The 18,028-nt window shown below is 42.6% G+C and overlaps 1 protein-coding gene across 3 annotated transcripts in view; it reads right to left on the reverse strand.

The window, feature by feature from the left end:
* The window catches only part of CPSF7 (cleavage and polyadenylation specific factor 7), a 22,577-nt gene continuing 4,549 nt past the window's right edge, over window positions 1–18,028 (reverse strand). For 2 of the 3 annotated variants that reach the window (XM_043451140.1, XM_043451141.1), the window contains exons 3-10: window positions 15,117–15,335; window positions 14,185–14,288; window positions 13,644–13,816; window positions 10,393–10,807; window positions 9,754–9,872; window positions 7,435–7,603; window positions 6,629–6,795; window positions 1–1,955 (exon numbers count right to left, since the gene is read on the reverse strand). In XM_043451140.1, the coding sequence (XP_043307075.1) occupies window positions 6,633–6,795; window positions 7,435–7,603; window positions 9,754–9,872; window positions 10,393–10,807; window positions 13,644–13,816; window positions 14,185–14,288; window positions 15,117–15,335 (1,362 nt within the window). In that variant the 3' untranslated portion in view covers window positions 1–1,955; window positions 6,629–6,632. The remainder of the gene's footprint in view (window positions 1,956–6,628; window positions 6,796–7,434; window positions 7,604–9,753; window positions 9,873–10,392; window positions 10,808–13,643; window positions 13,817–14,184; window positions 14,289–15,116; window positions 15,336–18,028) is intronic. The other variant, XM_043451142.1, reaches the window with a different exon arrangement.

An 18,028-nucleotide genomic window follows, 5' to 3' on the forward strand; every position in this document is an offset into this window, starting at 1 on the left:
TTGACAGTGTCATCAAGTTTATTACACAATTTTCAACCTATCAGAAAGACAAACAAATCACCAACAACAGGGGGACGGGGCCGTGGCCTTTTTGAGGGTTGGGTTTCTTTCCTTTTGCTATCAGGAAATAAAACTAAAAATTGTGTCATTGAGTAAAAACAAAACAAAAAATAGGGAGAAAAAAATTCTCCGGGTAAACGGCTTTTCTGGTATTCTATATGTATTTTCTTCGCCGTAAACTGTCACCTTACGTGGTTTTCTCTACATTAAAAAGACACCCGGAGCTGCTCTTGAGGATAAGCACATCACTTAACACTTGGCTGGCTGGGCGGGGTGCCATATTCTGAAGTGGAGGCGGGGATGGGGTTGGGGGACAGGGGATAAAAAGCTACAACCGGTAGCCTCTGTCCCAAGGGAATGTGCCTCTCCAACCCTGGGGGGACTCCCTTAGTGACTGATTGAGGGCTGTGTCAGAAACGTGCAGGGAACAGAGGAAGGGTTCGGTCCAACTCAGTCTCTCCCCTCTGAGCCAGAAGGGTCTCCAGTGACCCTACATCTCACATGCCACGTCTCCTGTTAGATGTCACATGCCCTTATAGATGCAAGAAGAAGTAGCATCCGTCGCCCCATGGGTATTGCAGGACCCTGTTGCTGCTGCTTCTGTCAGCAGCAACCACATCACAATTTGGATGTTATGGGAAAAGCAATTCCTTTGCCTGTGTAGAAAATGGCCCCCAGAGCGGTGGTCCTTAGAATTCTGAGCTGAGCTCATTCAGGTCAGGCTCCACTTCCTTGCTCCTTATCAGAGGCAGCAAGTACCTCCAGGCAGAGCGAGGGGAGCTATTAAGTCAAAAGGTGAAAAAATACCAAATTTTTGTGACTTTACTTACTAGTGCCAGGTTATCCCACAATAAGTAAAAGTATGTACCTGGAGGATGCAAGCCCATGCTCACATCGAACCTGAAAAAAGAAAAGCCTATGGAAGTAGGCCATATCCTGCCCAACTTGCCTCCTTCCCCATTCCTAGTACTTCACGAGGGTTCTTCACTGCTGAGGTCCGACATCCCCAACTCCCAATGGCAGTACCTTCCTCTAAAACAAGGAAGCCGCCTTCTTGGGGGAAGGGCTCCACATGTGAAATGGAAAAGCCCCAGGGAAAGGGAACATCTAGTGGATGGAGCTGGTTATTGCAACAGGCAACCAAGCAAGAAGCAGTAGAGGGTGGTAATGGGCTCCGCCAGACCCCCCAGCAGACAGCAACCTCATGGGCCTTCTCTGCTTAGGAGGGGCAAGTCCACTGAGGAGGCTGGGCAGCAGGGAGTTAGAAGGGTTTGAGCCCTTGGGAGGTTAGGGAAACAAACCGTCAATATGTAAGAGGAAAAGCAAGAACAGGAGCTTTCCAGGAAGTAGTTTCTGTTCCCATGGTCCCTCCTCAAAGGGCTGGGAAGGTAAAGGAGTTAAACAAAGTGGTATATTAGCAAGGGATTTGGACCCTCTTGGCCCCATCAAACCTAGTGCTGAGGGCAGGACCCTGGGCATATTTGGCACACCCAGTCACTCTCCTAGATCCCACAGGGAGGATCCATTTTCTTTGGGAAGAATTCTTCCCATCAACCTCACCACTGAACTGCTCCTGGAGAATCAGAAACTCAATACGTTTCCTTGGACAAAGCACCATTCTCTATGGAGACCAGGGACCTGGACATGGTTTCTTCCTGTCTTCCACCCTCCCAACCACATGAAGTCTTTAGTTCTTTACCCTGGCAAAAAGGAGTGGGACTGGGAGGGCTGCCAGGCAATCTTCAATCCTGTAGGGTAGAGGGTATTCCCTGGGTGTCTGGAGGGGTTAGGGGCTTGGAGGAAGGGGAAGGGGTGGAGCGGCCTCCGTCCTTTAGTCCTGATCAAGGTGAGGAGATGCAAGTCCATTAAAAAAACATTAGCTTCCAACCAGATTCCTGTAATGAGAACATCGGAAGGGAAGAAAGAAAGCACAAATTAGAGGTTACTTTCTGATTAACAAGGGCTTATAATAAATTATAGTGGCATTTTCTAAAGTTAAAACGTATGAAATAGGGGATGCAGACAGAGAGAATGCACACGTGGGAAAGTAAAAAACAGGAGAGTTGTCTGGGAATGTCTGGCACTGTGAGTAGTGAGGGCATGGCTGGAGGAGAAGAGAGGAAAAAGGAGTACGTCTTACTTTAAGGTTAGAGGGAAGAACAGTGACAACGAAATGAGGAGTCAAAGCAGTCTGACTGGAAAGGGGACTTTACCTGGAAAAGTATGGAAACTACTACATTTCAAGAAAAGTTGCTGTAAGGGAGCATGGTGACTTTAAATACTATTTCAGAAAATCTATTCTGAGCAAGTCATAGCTTACCTTAAGGGAAAGGGGAAAAATCTGGAAATGGGAGGTACAGTGGTAAGAAAACAAGCGTGTACATGACCAAATCCATTAATCCCCAAATACCTAAGAGGCCCTAGCAGGGAGTATGCACTTATACACGAAAAACTAAACTTTTCTCCTTTTAAAGAAGCATACACATAGCTATACACATAGAGCCAGGGATGTTCTAAGTTGTACTAAAACTCAAGAGATTTTAAGTCTTCCCTCAGGTGACGGCTGTAGGGGAGGGACCAAGAAGCACTCCCACACCAATCAGGAGTGATCTGGCCAGAACAGAAAGCAGAGCAGGAAATCAAAGAAAACAGTCAGTAGTCACCATCCAAGAACACTAAAAGCACAGTTAGGGTCTTCTGCTCAACAGTAAAGCACTGTTACATCACGTGCACATCGTGACCAAACTTCAGGTCCCCAGGACACAGCCCTTGTTCCAATGCTGTGATGCCAATCTGCAGGGGGTGGCCTGGCAATCTTACCATATAAGATAGAACTGATGGTGAAAAGGAAAAGGGGGAACGAAATTTGGGCTGAAGATTTAAACTAGTGCCCAAGCTGGTAACATGGCCTATACATAAAGGCTCAACCTTAATGTGTGCACTTTCGTAACATGGAGGAGCTAGCCAAAGAAAAAATACACTTATAAGCTGCCTGATCCTTCTGCACTCTGCACTGGCACTATTTCAGCCTGGGGTCCTCAGAGCCTGTCACGGCCTCTGGTTTCTCTAAATGTCTATGTGTGCACGCATCTCTCTCAATTTCGATACGAGGAATGAAAGCCCTCAGGGCCTTCTCAGTTTATATCCATGCGTTTCCCAATCTTTGTATTAGACCAAAACTGAAGAGAATGCTCAGCTTTCACTGGATCAGGAGGATTGCAATGAAGTGAGAATAAATATATATCATGCAGGATAATGTCTTAAAACATCTACAAAAAGTCAGCGCCACAGACTACCTAAGAATATCCTCACACTCCAAAGCATACACACATATACCACAAAAGAGATGTGATTTGGGAACTGCTCCTACAAAACAAGACTCAAAGGAAAACTAGTGCATCAGAAGTAAACTACAGTTGACCCTTGAAAAATACAGGTTTGAACTGCACTGGTCCACATATATGCAGAATTTTTTGAATAAATTCATACTACAATACTATATAATCTGAGGTTGGTTGAAATTTATGGATGCGAAACCACAGAAATGGGAGGGCTGATTGTAAAGTTATACTCAAATTTTCAACTACACAGAGGTTGGCTCCCCTAACCCCTACATTGCTCAAGGGTCAACTGAATAGCACCCACTTCTTAGAGGTTATGGCTCCATTTTGGTGGTAAAGTTTGAACAGATTGAGGCCAAAGTGGGTCAATCAGACTTTAAGCCTCAGAGGTTGGGGCCATCCTGAGGAAGGGTAGACAAAAAAAAGGCTGCTGTTTTTTGCTGCCTCTAGATAGAACATACCCTTTGCTCTCAAGAACACCTGTCCATACAATATAAATACTTTTTAATAACTAAAAGGTATTGTACACAGAGCTTGGAAGTTCTTACGGTAAATGAGATTAATTATCTAGATGGAATAACCAACGTATCTAAAGGATGACTAGGAAAACTGGGGAACTAGAAAACCTGTCTCAAGAGTTAATTTTCCTCATCTGTCATAGGCCTGCACCAGCCAAATGACTGTTTTCTGGGAACTACTGGGTTACAGGATTTTTCAGAGATATCCAAATTGAACCATCCCATAATGGAAGAAAACTCCCATTTTATAGGTGGATAAAATGATGCAAGATGATAGCTTTTAAAGTCTAAGTTTCAAAAAAAATAAAAATAAATAAAAATAAAGTCTAAGGTTCAGATGTTCAACCCCCAAAATTCTAGTCATCAGTAGACCTCACAAGTTCTCTATCAAGGGCTGTCAGACAAGCAAAGCCGCCAAGAACAGTGACGTGAAGTTACACATTCCGACTATGAAGCTGAGTGTGGCCCCATGCTTTGCACAGACCAAGTAACACCTCCCTGGTCACTCTTATAGCTAGCTGCAAAGGACACACACGGTGGGCTGCAGGATTGGGGGAGGGTGGTGACTGACACTGAACCTACAAGCAACACTAGCAACTGTGGTAGCTCCAACAAGACAGGGAAGTGCTGCTACTGCTACGGGAGGGAAGAGCTCAATCAAAAGACCCACTCAACCCACCCTCCTGCCCACCCTGAGACTGAATTAGGCCAAAGCGATCTGTGGGCTCCACCGCTCTTGAAGCCTGCTTTTCTGGAAGATATATGGGCACTTCTCAAAACTCAACCTATTGCAAAATCTAGAAAGAAGTTATCTAGAACCCATAGCCTAACTGCTGATTTTCTGAGGGGTATCTTAGATTTCCATTAATATCAAGTACTTCAAGATTGTGGAGTAAATGAGAACAGAGAAGGGAGGCAGATAAAAAATGTTAGTTAATTTCATTTCCCCATATATCTGCTCTCTACAGAAAAAGACAAAAAGAATTCCCAACTACAACTTTGCTTAAGTTTAAAAAAAAAAACAAACAAAAAACAAAATATTTATTTATTTGGCTGTTGTTGGGTCTCAGTAGCAGTATGCGGGATCCAGATTCCTGACCAGAGATGAAACCTGGGACCCCTGCACTGGGAGCACAGAGTCTCAGCCACTGGATGACTAGAGAAATCCCTCTGCTTAGGTTAATGGCAGACAATGTCAAACAACCAATGAGAGGGCAGTAGCTGAATATAACAAGACTCCTTTCTCATTAGTTTGGTAGGTTATCATTAGGCAACAGTTTGTAGTCCAGCCACTGCTTGTGAACGACAGGCACTCACAGAAGGGGGAAGGGCTTCTTTTCCCTTCTTCATCCAGTCCCCCATGTATCCACCCCAAAGACATGAAACAGAACTACCCCAACTCTTCACCCTCCTCAATTACCATGACCTCAGACCAACCAAATTGGCCAAAACCAAGAACATTTTCCTAATGTACTTGATGTGAAATCACAATTGAGAAGAGACCCCAAAGTCACCTGGGTCATGCAACAGCCTTCAGGAACCACAAACAGACCATCCCCACCAGAGACTAGACCACTTTTAAAGATCTCCAAAGAAACAGAGGTAACAACTGCTCCTGCTTGCTTATGTACCAGAAACAATCTTTGTTGGAAGCTTGGTTTCACATGGGATTGCCAAGCTGGTGGGATGTAACCTGGAGCGTGTCTGAGAATGAAAATAATGAGCTAAGGTCCCTCGATCCGGCTAAGCCTACCTCAACTTTTCAATTACTTGAGTTAACATATTTAGTTCCCTGCCCCCAACCCTCCTGGCTTTTGCTTTGATTAAAAAAAAAAAAAATGCTGTCAATGAGTTTTTCCAAAACATATCCTGCCATTGAAGTATTCTCCACATGGTCTCTAAAGCTTTAAAGATAATTTTTTTTTCCAGATCCGCTTTCTCCTCTCTAACTAAAGTATCCTGATTTTCAAAATCTTTTAAAATAGATATTAATTCTAAAAAATTATTAATGTTGCACCTTGAAAACTTACAAGTAGGCAATGGTCTTACTTTTCTTTTTTCTGTCTTGGTCAATTTCCCTGATTTTTTTCATTTGAAAGTTTGGTGGGGTTAAAATACAACAGTGAGGGACTTCCCTGGCGGTCCAGTGGTTAACACTTTGCACTGCCAATGCAGGGTGCACAGGTTCAAATTCTGGTCAGGGAACTAAGATCCCACACCTGGCATGGCAAAAAATAAAATATAACAATAACAGTAACAAAAGCTATCATTTATTGAGAACTTACTATGTGACAGATACTATGACAGCTAAATGCTCTATATGGAATTAGCTCATTGAATACTCAGCAATCCAATGAGACAGTTGTTTTTATTATTTTCACTTACAAATGAGGAAACTGAGGAACAGAAAATAATATGGCTGGAGGAGATGGGATTTGTAACCTGCAGACACTGTGTTCTTAGCCATTATACCATGTCAAGTGAAAGCAGTCAAAAAAACAAGCAAAAATAGCTTAATCTCAGGTCCATTTCAAGGTGAGACATCTCACAAACAAGCAGAAAATCTGCCCTCCTGAGTTTCTGGTTACGTAAATGGGAAGTCCTCCCATCCCCTTTACCTGCTTTAAAAGGAGGGAGAAACCTTTACTATCAATACTTTTTCTTTCATTAAGAAATCACCAACAAGCCAGCGACGGGGCTCAGTCCCACCTTCTCAGTGGTGCCGGTCCCGTTCCCTATCCCGGTGTCTCTCGTGCTCTCGGTTCCTTTCTTGGAAGTAATCATCATGCCGATCTTCATTATGAAGCAGGTCCCGGTGCCTCCTGCTGCTTTCCCGGGACCGGCTTGGTGACCTCTCTCGGGACCGATGTCTTTTCCTATTAGAAAGATTGTTTTCAGCCTCACTCAGAAGACCTACCCCATTTTTTTCAAGAATATGGTGGTTTGGTGTCTCCTACTATTTGTTAAACCACTCTTCTATTACTCTATCATGGGCCCACTGTCTGAGGATGTTAGCTCTTTAAGGACTAGTCTTTTAAAGAAAATAAGAACAAATTTGTTGAGACTTACTAATGTATCAGGCACAGTGCCAAGAGCTTCACATGCTTTATTTCACCTAATCTTTACAACAGATCTGTAAGGTAAGTACTATCACTGTCCTCTTTCTAAAAATGAGAAAAATAAGACTTCAAAAGTTGAGTAACTTTCACACTCAAGGTCACACAGATAGTTAGGAGCAGAATTCAAATCCAAGAATGTATGGCTCCAAAGCCCATGTTCTTAACTACATTGGTCTTTCTAAATAAGCCCACTGCCTCACCCAACACAGATTTCAGACATTACAACATTTATTAATGTAAACACTTGATCAATTTCTTCCCCTTAAAGGCATGAGGGCTAGGTCTGCTCTTTTAGCCAGGTCCTTGCCAGATACCCTGTGTTCCTTTCCGCCCCCTGCCAACCCCTGGGAAAATGCTGCTCAGGGCTAGCCGCCACTGGAGCAATTATCAACTCACCTGGACGAGCTCCCGCTGGCACCCACACTGTAAGACTTGGCTTCAATGCCATGAAGACAGTCCTTAAGAGAGGAGATGAGGACACGGCAACGCTCATCATTGGCGACCCGGGACTGTTTGATAACAGCAATGGCTGTGAGCAGCGTCTCAATCGCGTCACTGTAATCCCCTGACAGGGGATGGATGGGAAAGGCCAAGGATGAGCAGAGGCAGTAAACTAACTGATGGAAAGGAGAACTCAGGAGAACACAAACCAAGAGTAACTAGCTGTCCCACAGAACCACAGTATAGTGGATGAGGCAGAGTGGCAAGTATAAAACTGTATGGAACTGATATTCCAATGGTCTGGAATCAGACAGATGCTCTCAGATACTGCTAATGGATGTATAAACTAGTATGTCATTGTCTGCAGGCTATTTGACAACACCCATTATAATAAACAATGTGCACACTTTTTGACCTAGCAATTCTAAAAATTTTCAACTTCTGCTCACAAGCATATAATTTAAACAATGTTCGTTTTAGCATCATTTGTTGTATTAAAGAATCAGAAACAACTTAAAAGTTCCTTCAATAGGGTTTGACTATATAAATTAAGGAACATTGGTTCTACAGAATATTACATAGTTGTTAAAAAGCATAAGGTAATAAATCTGGATGTAAACAAAGCAATCCATGTAAAGCACTTAAGCACAGTGCCAGGCACAAAGTAAGGGCTCAATAAATGTTAGGTATTAGCTATATAATAGATGATCAGAATATTGTTAAAAAGCTGTGAAACAGTATTCCATTTTTGTGAAAACAATCAAAATTACATATATATGATGCATAAAAAAAAAATTTGAAGGACAGAAACTACATTGTGCATGGTAGTCTTACTGACAGTTCTTGCAGAAAAGTCTTTCATTTATTAACACTGCATAGTTCTGTCTGAATTATTTGTAATCTACAACCAAATATGTATATACACAAAAGTAACATATAGTTAAAACACATTATATTGTGGGCATACACACACACACACACACACACATACATTTTAAATTATGCTGCCATGAAGAACTAGCTCCTTCACCCGTCTGAGCAACACTCAAGACTCGCGGACAGTGGTCGGGGTGGGTGCCTGCACACTGCCTAACTAAAGCTCTCTTGCATTGCCAAGAGCCTTGAGGACAAGACAATGCAAGGAAAGCATGAAACCAGGCAGGGGCCCAGTGAACAGGACCAGCAGCTTCCTCCTGCAGAGCAGTAAAGAGCAAAACAGACTGCGGAGGAACTGCAGTTCTGTGGAGGCCAAGGAATGCTGGGATTTTGGCTCGACCAGGGGAGGGAATTTTTGCCTGTTTTGTAGGCAGTAAATAAGTATCTGTGGTTTGAATGACTGAAATGAGAACAAAACAAAGGGAGGAGACAGAGGTTCACTTACTGATCATCTCAATGTGAAGGAATCGGTGGAGAACAATGACTGTTTTTCTTTACACTGTGTATCTGACTTGCTACAATGAGCATACATAACTTTTTAACTTAAAGAGATTTACTCAGATGTCAATGAAAACTTCCAGTGGAAAAAAGAGAATATATACTTGCTTTCTGTCTTTACTCTGCATTCAGATTTCGTAGTAAAGATGAGAAATTATGGAAAATGGATGAAAATAGTTATTTCCTAAATATGACAATCTATATCTACATTCATGTGGGAAACTCACAGGAAGAAAAGGGAATATGATTAGTGTTACAATGTGAAACTTCGATCAGAACCAGGAAACTCTCTCTATATACTCTTCTCTTAGGAACCAAAGATTCTGTTTCCTCAGCTCTCAAAAGCATGGCCGCTGGTTCTGCCCCCTTAATACTGACAGCAGGGCCAAAGCTAGCTGTAAGGGTGTGTCATGCCGTAAGATGACACCCAACAGACTTGTCTCTTTCTAGGACAGGCTACATGGATGCCGTCAGCTCTGCCTCGATCCTCAAATATAGTCAGATTCCATATCAACCATCATCATCAGTTCTAAAAACCCAAGGTGTACACAGACGCTAGACCCAGTGATCAACCACTGAGATCAAGATTTCCAGGAGGCAGGAAACACCACAATGAGATAGTATTAGTTATTTATATCCTACGCATTAAGTTGGTTTTCATGGGGCAGGTCTAGATACAGGCTAAATAAACAGTATCAGTGGAGCTCCCCAAAAGCCCCAAACCAGGTTATTATTGATTTTCAAAATGTACCAGTGCTCCAATTTTATCCTGAATTTCTTACCAATGGAAATGACAAAACTGAAAATAAGCAGAAGGCAGCAAAGCTAAGGATGAGTTACCTGCACTGGCTCCAGATACAGCTTTGGAAATGGCACTGCTGGAAATTGCTCTGTTCCGCTTCATGATGTCTTCAAATTCTGCTTCACTCACTGTAGACGGCGGAGGGCCCGAATCTCGGCTGCACACAGAAATACAGAGATAATATCACTCCTGACTGCCCACACCCAGTGTTATCTTACCATCCTCTAGAGTACTATGCTATTTAATTACACTCTCCTGTATGCTGTCTTAAATGATTCTCAGCCTGTTCACATGTTTTATATGTTAATGTTCTCTTCAAAGACAGGATTTATGTGGTATACTTTTATAATTTTGGCATGACCCCATAGTGCTAGACACTCATAGCACTCATAACAGTGACTCAGAGCACTCAATTTAATCAACCACCCGAAAAAGGGATACAAAGGACACAGTTTGGGTGAGAGGTTAAGAGGCAAACAAAATACCAAATAAAAACATTCTCTAACAGGTAGTTAACTATTTCCCAGGACTCAATACTATGACAACAGAATTTCCACAAGGGAAAAACACAATAGTTCAGTGCTCACTTACTTCCTTGGGGAGAACAAAATAAACTTAACACACTGTCTACCCTGCTATGCCTGGCTCAGATTTGAAAGGAACAAGATAGTCCTTACCTGCCATGGTGGTTATAGGGTGCTGAGGCTTTCATGTAAGTATCTGGTGGAGGCCCCACTGTGGCATTTGGTGGGGGGAAGAAGGCTGGATTGAGGTGAAGGGCAGGTGGGATGGCCCCGGGGGGAGGTACAGCCAGATGAGGAGGTAATCGAGGAGGAGGGGGCATGAGATGTTGGTAGTGGATGCCAGGAGGAGGAGGAGGGACCCCAAAGCTTGAGGAGAGAGGTGGTGGGGGTGGAATGGGAGGTGGGGGGAGGCCCATCAGGGGAAGGGCTGAAGGAGGGCGATTAAAGTAGGGCAGCACACTGGGGGGCTTATCCACACGGGCAGATGAGGGCACAAGGTTCTCAGAGGGTGTGGCCCGTCCATCAGCAGAATCACTAGAATCTCGGGAGTGGGCCCGTGGAGGTATTCCTACGAAGAAAAAGGAATTACTGTTACTGCCCAAGCCTTAAACATAACCAAAGGACAAGTTCATCCGTCAGCAAGAGTTATCTGACACCACACTAAGGAAGGTGACAGGTGGCTGAGGAAGAAGGTAAAATCATCTACTGCCTCAGAAAGGTCAGAGGCAGCCTAGTTCAGACATAAACCCAGGAAGCAGTACCACCCTAAATTCTGTGTGCTAAAGAATTCTCTTTATCTAGAACTCTCAGTGCTTCACATTTAAATTATCCTTAAATTTGTTTTGTATTTTTAAATGCAGAAACTTCTTAATAACCCACGAGAAAAATGACAGTGTTGAAATATGTTCATTACTGTTTAGCTGGATTCAAGCAGATTAAAAATCTCATTTTCTCTGGTAGGATTTCAGGGACTCTTTCCTTGGCTTATAGTAGTTAACCTTTTCTATCCTGCTATATATTTCAAATTTTCTCTTTGCCTTGGCACTTTTGCCAGTGAATTTGGAGGAAAGGAGGGACAGGCAGGGCATGGACAACACTTCTTCCATCCAAGTACCAAAACTGGTAACTGGGATGAGGAAGAGACACAGGACAAAAAGTGGAAGACTGGAAGTTAAATGACAGAAAGTGGGAGATAAGCCAAGAAGAGATCAGCTCATAGAATGAGCAGATGGCACATAGCTGACATCAGGGACTCCTTGCAAAAGCTTGGTACAAAATATGTCTGAAATCTGGGAAACTCCTACTATATTTCAACAGTCCCAACCCTCAACCCCACAGGGCAGCCTTCTAGGAACATGATCATGGTTCAGTGGTATGTTATTGTGCAAAATGGACTCAAAACATGTCTGCATACTGTTGGAAACGTGGCTCTGATACCGTTGAGTCACTTGGGTTAAACTTGTTCCCTTTTTCCAATTTAATAGTCTACTCTAAGCCTGGTTGATGTGAAATCCAAAAGAAGAATGGCCTTGGGAGTCTTGTATGTAAAAAGATGCCATCAGGAGACAAGTGTGGAGAGGAGAAAAGAAGAGTGCTCCTTAAACAAAAACTTGTTAGTAAACCCTAACTCCTGATGAAAGTGTTAAGTGGAATTAATCCCTTTGGGAATCACCTTGGTTTCTCTAATGTAGTTTATCACCAGTGCCTACCACAGCATTCTCGTGCTTTTCATGTCTCACACACATGGCAACTTGCTTCTTCCCTGAGTTCTCTCAAACTGAAGAAAGAATACTAGCAAGTGTAATCCCCTGAAAGTTAGCTACCTTCCCAGCTACTGTTCCCACATCAGCAAGGGTTTTTTTTTTTTTTTTGTAGCTATGGCTACAAATCCCAAAAGTAGCAACCATTTTTAAGCAGACTATGTCAACCAGCTGTACTGAGTGAATTAACAGAGTCCAACTATATCAACATGACAGAGCAGAAAAACACAACTCAATCACCACCATCATTCCAGCAAAGAAAGGTAAAACCCAGGAGTAAACAGTCCAGTGGTTTACACCTAGGACAATTAGGTATTCAACACAAATGTAAAATTATACATCTTACGGAAGTCAGAAGAGGGCTGAATCAATGACTCTGATACAGAATGGACTCTGAAAATTCACATTATCAAGGAAGAAAAGTAGTGTCTTCTAACACAGAGCAGTAGAAGCTCACAACACTTCCATCTAGGCTCTCAATCTACTTATAAGAACATAGTTGTTCCTATCCAAGAGTTAAGTGACATATTTCCACCTACAATCAATCTATCCAAGGTCCCAGTAGACTACTCAATCAACACAAGGCACTATTTTGAGAGAAGGACTTAAGCAGTTACAGAAAGTAGGTAACAAAACTTTGCCATCGCCCCCACTGTAGTAAAAGGCAAGTAATGACAGTTGGCTGTTTCAGGCAGGGTAGCTGCACCTTATGAGGTCATGACAATCCAAAGCTGGTTCCCAGGTTGCACAGGTTCAGACACAGATTTTAACAGTGGCCCAGGGTTGACTGGACCCTAGGAGATTGATTCACACTGTTCAAATTCACAAGAGACTGATTCTTAAACCAAAATGCCAATTTTTAAATTTACAATGAGAAATACAACTGCCAAGCGGACTGGAATACTCATGTCGCTGGTCAGTGCATTCTCTTCCCAGTAGAAGACCCTAGTTGGGAAACCAAATTAGTATCAGAAGATGGCTTGGTGAGAACGGGGTCAGAATAAAGGGAGTAAGGTGAACTTAAGGCATACCATCATCAGGCTAATGTGGCATGATGCAACACCCTTTACTAACAGGAAACACTTGCCAAGCGAACTAAAATAGCAGGTAATCAAAAGGGCACCCAACCCCCCTAGTCAATGCTGGAGAAACACTGTTAAATTTTTACTCTCCAGCATTTCTTTTGGTTGATTCCTTAAAGAGTACCCTTCCAATGTATGTTTATAACAAGATTACAGCCATCTTTATGTACCATATTTGTATTTTACCGTGGTTGCTTAGTATTTGATAAAAAGACATGTCTTACAAGTAAGTCCATTTGCTATATACTGATTTTTTAAACAGAAACACATAATTCAGAGGTGACAGGAACTTTATACACTGTGTCCAGTTCAAATGGGGAAGTAGGCCCTCAACAGTGAAGTGATTTGCCCAAGGTCACATAATGAGTTAGCAGCAGAAATGTATAATCTGAACTACCTGACTCCTGGCACATAAGTCTCATTTTTAGCTCACCTACTGCCATGCTGCCACCCACAATCACTACCACCCTCCCTCAAACTCCTCCACAATGTAGGCCAAGCCTACAGCACAGAAAACAAACCCACAAAATACCCCCCCTGCATACAGATGGTCTCCACGTACCCCCTCTTGGGACTCGGACGCACTCACGTTTCCGAGCCTGTGCCTCAAACTGTGACAGGTTCTGCCGGGTGGCCGGCCTCACGTCCACTTTTTCTCCATTAAGAACTTTTCCGGGCAGAAGTTCCAACAATTTGTGGACAGAGTTTTCAGAGGCTACCACCACCTCAGCATACCTTGAGGAAGAAAAATTAAAAATGTGTGAGATCTACTAGACAATCAAGCAAGAAACACAGAAATTCTCTTCCACTTTTGGTAAAGCAAAGGATACCCTGCTTATATTACATATACAAAACTATCAACAACAAAAAGTGTCAGCCTAAAATTTTCCTATTTCAAATTAGAAACCAGCTTTCTTTGCCCTTCAATGGATGGATGTTCTCCTACCTCGCAGTGAGGTCCCCATTCTAAGGTGGTTTGTCAAAACCAAGGCAGTAAACTGGGCCAGGGTGGGAGGGATTAAATTACAGGGCCAAAATAACAGTACAGATCTGTTATCCCAATGGTTACAAACTAAAAGGGGCTTCTCAAATCCAGACCTCACCCTTTGGACTGGCCATTTGCTCGATTCTCTGCAAATTTCAACTCCACCACATCATAGACTCCTATAGAGCGAATAACCTGGATCAGCTGCTGGTCTGTGGTCCACTGGGGCCGGCAAGATGGAAAAGGAAGAAATGTCAAGAGCTATACACCCTCCCCCAGAATGTCCCCAACCCTTCCCCCAAACCTAGGAGTCTAGTCATAACCATGACCCCCCACAGGAAACCCAGAAGGTCATCAGGATGTTAATGAGAGCAGGTTTTAATATTGTCCTCACCCAGACAGAACTGCAAACCACCCACCTCTGCCCCAATCCCCATATCTGAGACTAAGAAAATTAAAACCTATTCTAACTCTGACTGCCATGTGGATCATCAGTTCAAACACTGATTACTAGCAGCTTTTAGTTGGAGATCTGACAGGCCAGAGTTGACCACTGTCAACAACTTTCCCTTCAGTATGTACAATTCTTAACTTGGAAAAAACCACCTCCCATCACCAGCCCCAAAACATGTCACACAGTAACTTTTGCAGAACAACAATCACCACCTACCCCGAGTGTACTACAGCTATCAAGGTCTTTGCTCCCTCTCACCCATCATTATCACAGGACCATCTAATGACCACCAAGAGTTCAAGGTGTTCACTCTGAAATCTCATCCCACAGATGACCCTGGTAGACATAAAGCCCCAGGGTCAGGGGCAGTAACAAGATGGCAGAAAAAGCAACTACCCACTTAATCATTGCTTTCTTCGGCACCAGTACGTCCTCAGGATAGTTCTCTTTCAGAGATCAATCCAACCTGATCCCAGGAAAAAGAAATCCAACCCCATCAGAGCACAAAACAGTGCAACAGTGGTTTCTGAAAATGCCATCACCTCCCAGTGCTCTCCCTCCAGCCCACCCAAGCCTTTTTGGTTACCCAGGCTCACCCAGGAGAAACTGCCCACATAGACAGCAGCTCGCCTATTGCGCAGGCCACTGTAGGTGTACAGAATTGCAGGGGTCTTGTTATTGGGCTTGGGAGATGGCTCCTGGCGAACAGGAGGAGGTGGCTCAGTGCTGCTGCTTCTGTCATCTGAGGGCTGTGAAGTGGCTGTCAACACGTCATCATACAGGTCAATCTGATCTGTGTTGTTGAACTCTGGGTCCTAAGAGACGAGGCGTTGGCAAAGGTGGGTTTGAAAACCTTTCATTTTGTTCATTCTATTTCACTCTAATTTACATACAATTCACAGTCAAATACTTTGTAAAACATACAAAAACTTCCTGTCATACTCAAAAAACTTCCCCATGTAAAGCAATTTTAAAAATTATGTTTATGTAGGTGTTTCTCTTAAGACCCTATTAGGAGTCTGTAGTGTTTCTAGCTTTAATCAACTGTGAGACTCAAAATGTACATGATGATTAAACAAACACACTAAGAATACACAGGGCTTCCCTGGTGGTTCAGTCAGTAAAGAATCCGTCTGCAACACATGGGAGAGTAGGGTTCGATCCCTGGGTTGGGAATACCCCCTGGAGGAGGGCATGGCTACCCATTCCAGTATTCTTGCCTAAAGAATCCCCAAGGACAGAAGAGCCCGGTGGATTGCAGTCCATGGGGTTGCAGAGAGTCAGACACGACTGAGAGACTAAGCGCAGCACAGCAAGAAAGCACAGAGATACATCTGCCATTGCCATCAAGGAAGCCAGCTTCTCAAGACCACACTCACACTGATGAAATTTTCAACATCTTACACTATTTCCAAAATCAAGAGTTACACAAAACTTACCAGTCTACTTAATAACGCTCTAGAGCTCACAGTATAATCCCATCTTTCTATTAACCATCAAAAAATAAATAAAATAAAAAGGAAGCGAATAACTGGGGGATTTTCCTTTATACATTCTATTGCATGACGTGCAGATCCAACACATTACCATGACATTTATATAAGAAACATCTCTGAACAATACCAGAGATGTCTAATGATATACAAAAGCAGTCAAAGTTCTCTAAAACATAAAGCTCAGGAAACAGAACAAGCACAAATATCATAAGCTGTATTATACTAACCATTTAGAATATGAACGTGCATTCTGGAAGATAGGTGAGATATACTTTTTGTCTGTGTTATATATTACTGTTATAGACTGTATGTGCCCCCCCCCCCCCCACCAACACACACCTCCTTGAAGGGCCTCCCAGGTGGCACAGTGGTAAAGAATCTACCTGCCAATGCAGGAGACACAGACAGGTTCAATCCCTGGGTCGGGAAGATCCCCTGGAAGATGACATGACAACCACTCCAGTATTCTTGCCTAGAGAGTCCCATCAACAGAGGAGTCCACAGGGTCACAAAGAGTCAGAGCACACACACCCATACTGAAACACTTTTCCCCAATGTGATGGTATTAGGAGGTGGGGCCTTTGAGAGGTAATTAAAATGAGATGAGGTCTTGAGGGTGGAGCCTATGAAATGTATTAGTGCCCTTGTAAGAATTAGAGCTTGCTTGCTCTGCTCTCCGTCATGTGAGGATACAAGCTGGCAGAAGCTGCAACTGGAAGAGGCTGCTCACCAGAACACAAACCTGATCTGTCTTCTAGCCTCTAGAATTATGAGAAATAAATTTGTTTATAAGTCACCCCATTTTTAGTATTTTGTTATAGCAGACCAAGCTAACACATATCAAAACTCCTAAAATCATAAGAACTACTATTAAGGGAACTTAATGTTTCAGAGTTTTCAGTGTTATTATCTTAGAGAGGATCTTTTTATTTTAAGGATCAAACAAGTTTTTTTTTTCCCCCCCAGGTAACAGTCTAAAACATCCAAACAGTGCTAAAGATGAAACTGCCAAAAAACAGATGGAAGGAGACATTTGGAGTGTTTTAGGGACACTACAGCTCATTCATGTTATTGCTGTCTTTTACAAATGGGAATAAAGAAAGATCTATACAAAGGGAATAAAAAAAGAGCCTGATTTGGCAACTTGCTTAGTTCCCTGAAGGAGAAGGCACAGAAGCTCCAGTAACTTTCTCCCTTCAACCCCATCACAAGAATTCCTGATTCTGGAGTGCAACTAGAGGACTCACTACAAAATACATTCTTAGACCTACATACGATCAGAAACTTTTGGAAACAATCTTTTAGTTTTTCAGTTTATCTGAAGTAAAAGGAAGACCATGCACAGCAAGATAATGTAAGTAACTTCAAATGCTACAAATACTCTAGAAGCCCAAAGAAGAGTTTGAACCTTGTGAAAATCTCAGAAAGAGAAAAGAGAGTAAACTTTTTAGACAACTTAAAAAGCATGAAAAAGAATCCGGGAGGTAAATAAGCACAAGAACATTAGGTAGTCAAATCTATAAATAAGGATCTTGCATAAAAAAGGATGAGTATGATGGGGAGCAGCTAACACTGGAGAGTACAGGGTGGACAATAAATTTAAAAGGTGAAGAAAGTCACAGCTAGTAACTCAATATTTTGTGTGTAAAATATTTGACAGTCTAAGTCTCAAACAATCCTAACTCTAGACAAATCATTTATTTATTTATGCACTCTATATGATTTGCTCTTATGGTTCAAGGTAGAAAGAAGACTTAGAAACCACTTGATCCTCTTCAACGCTCTTATCCTAAAACAACAGTACTTCAAACCAGGGTACCTTTTTTTTAAAATTAATCAAGGATTGTGAAACGGAACTTAAATAAGGAAACTCACAATCTTGAATGGTCAGTGGAACCAAACTGGCATTCGTTCCATAAAGCATCTGTGATTCAGAGATGCATGTCCAAACGTTGTAATACAAAGACTATTGCTGATAACTGAGTAGTGAACATGCAGATATGGGCAGCTCA

Source organism: Cervus canadensis, chromosome 29 (genome assembly GCF_019320065.1).
Source record: "Cervus canadensis isolate Bull #8, Minnesota chromosome 29, ASM1932006v1, whole genome shotgun sequence".
Taxonomy (NCBI): Eukaryota; Metazoa; Chordata; class Mammalia; order Artiodactyla; family Cervidae; genus Cervus; species Cervus canadensis.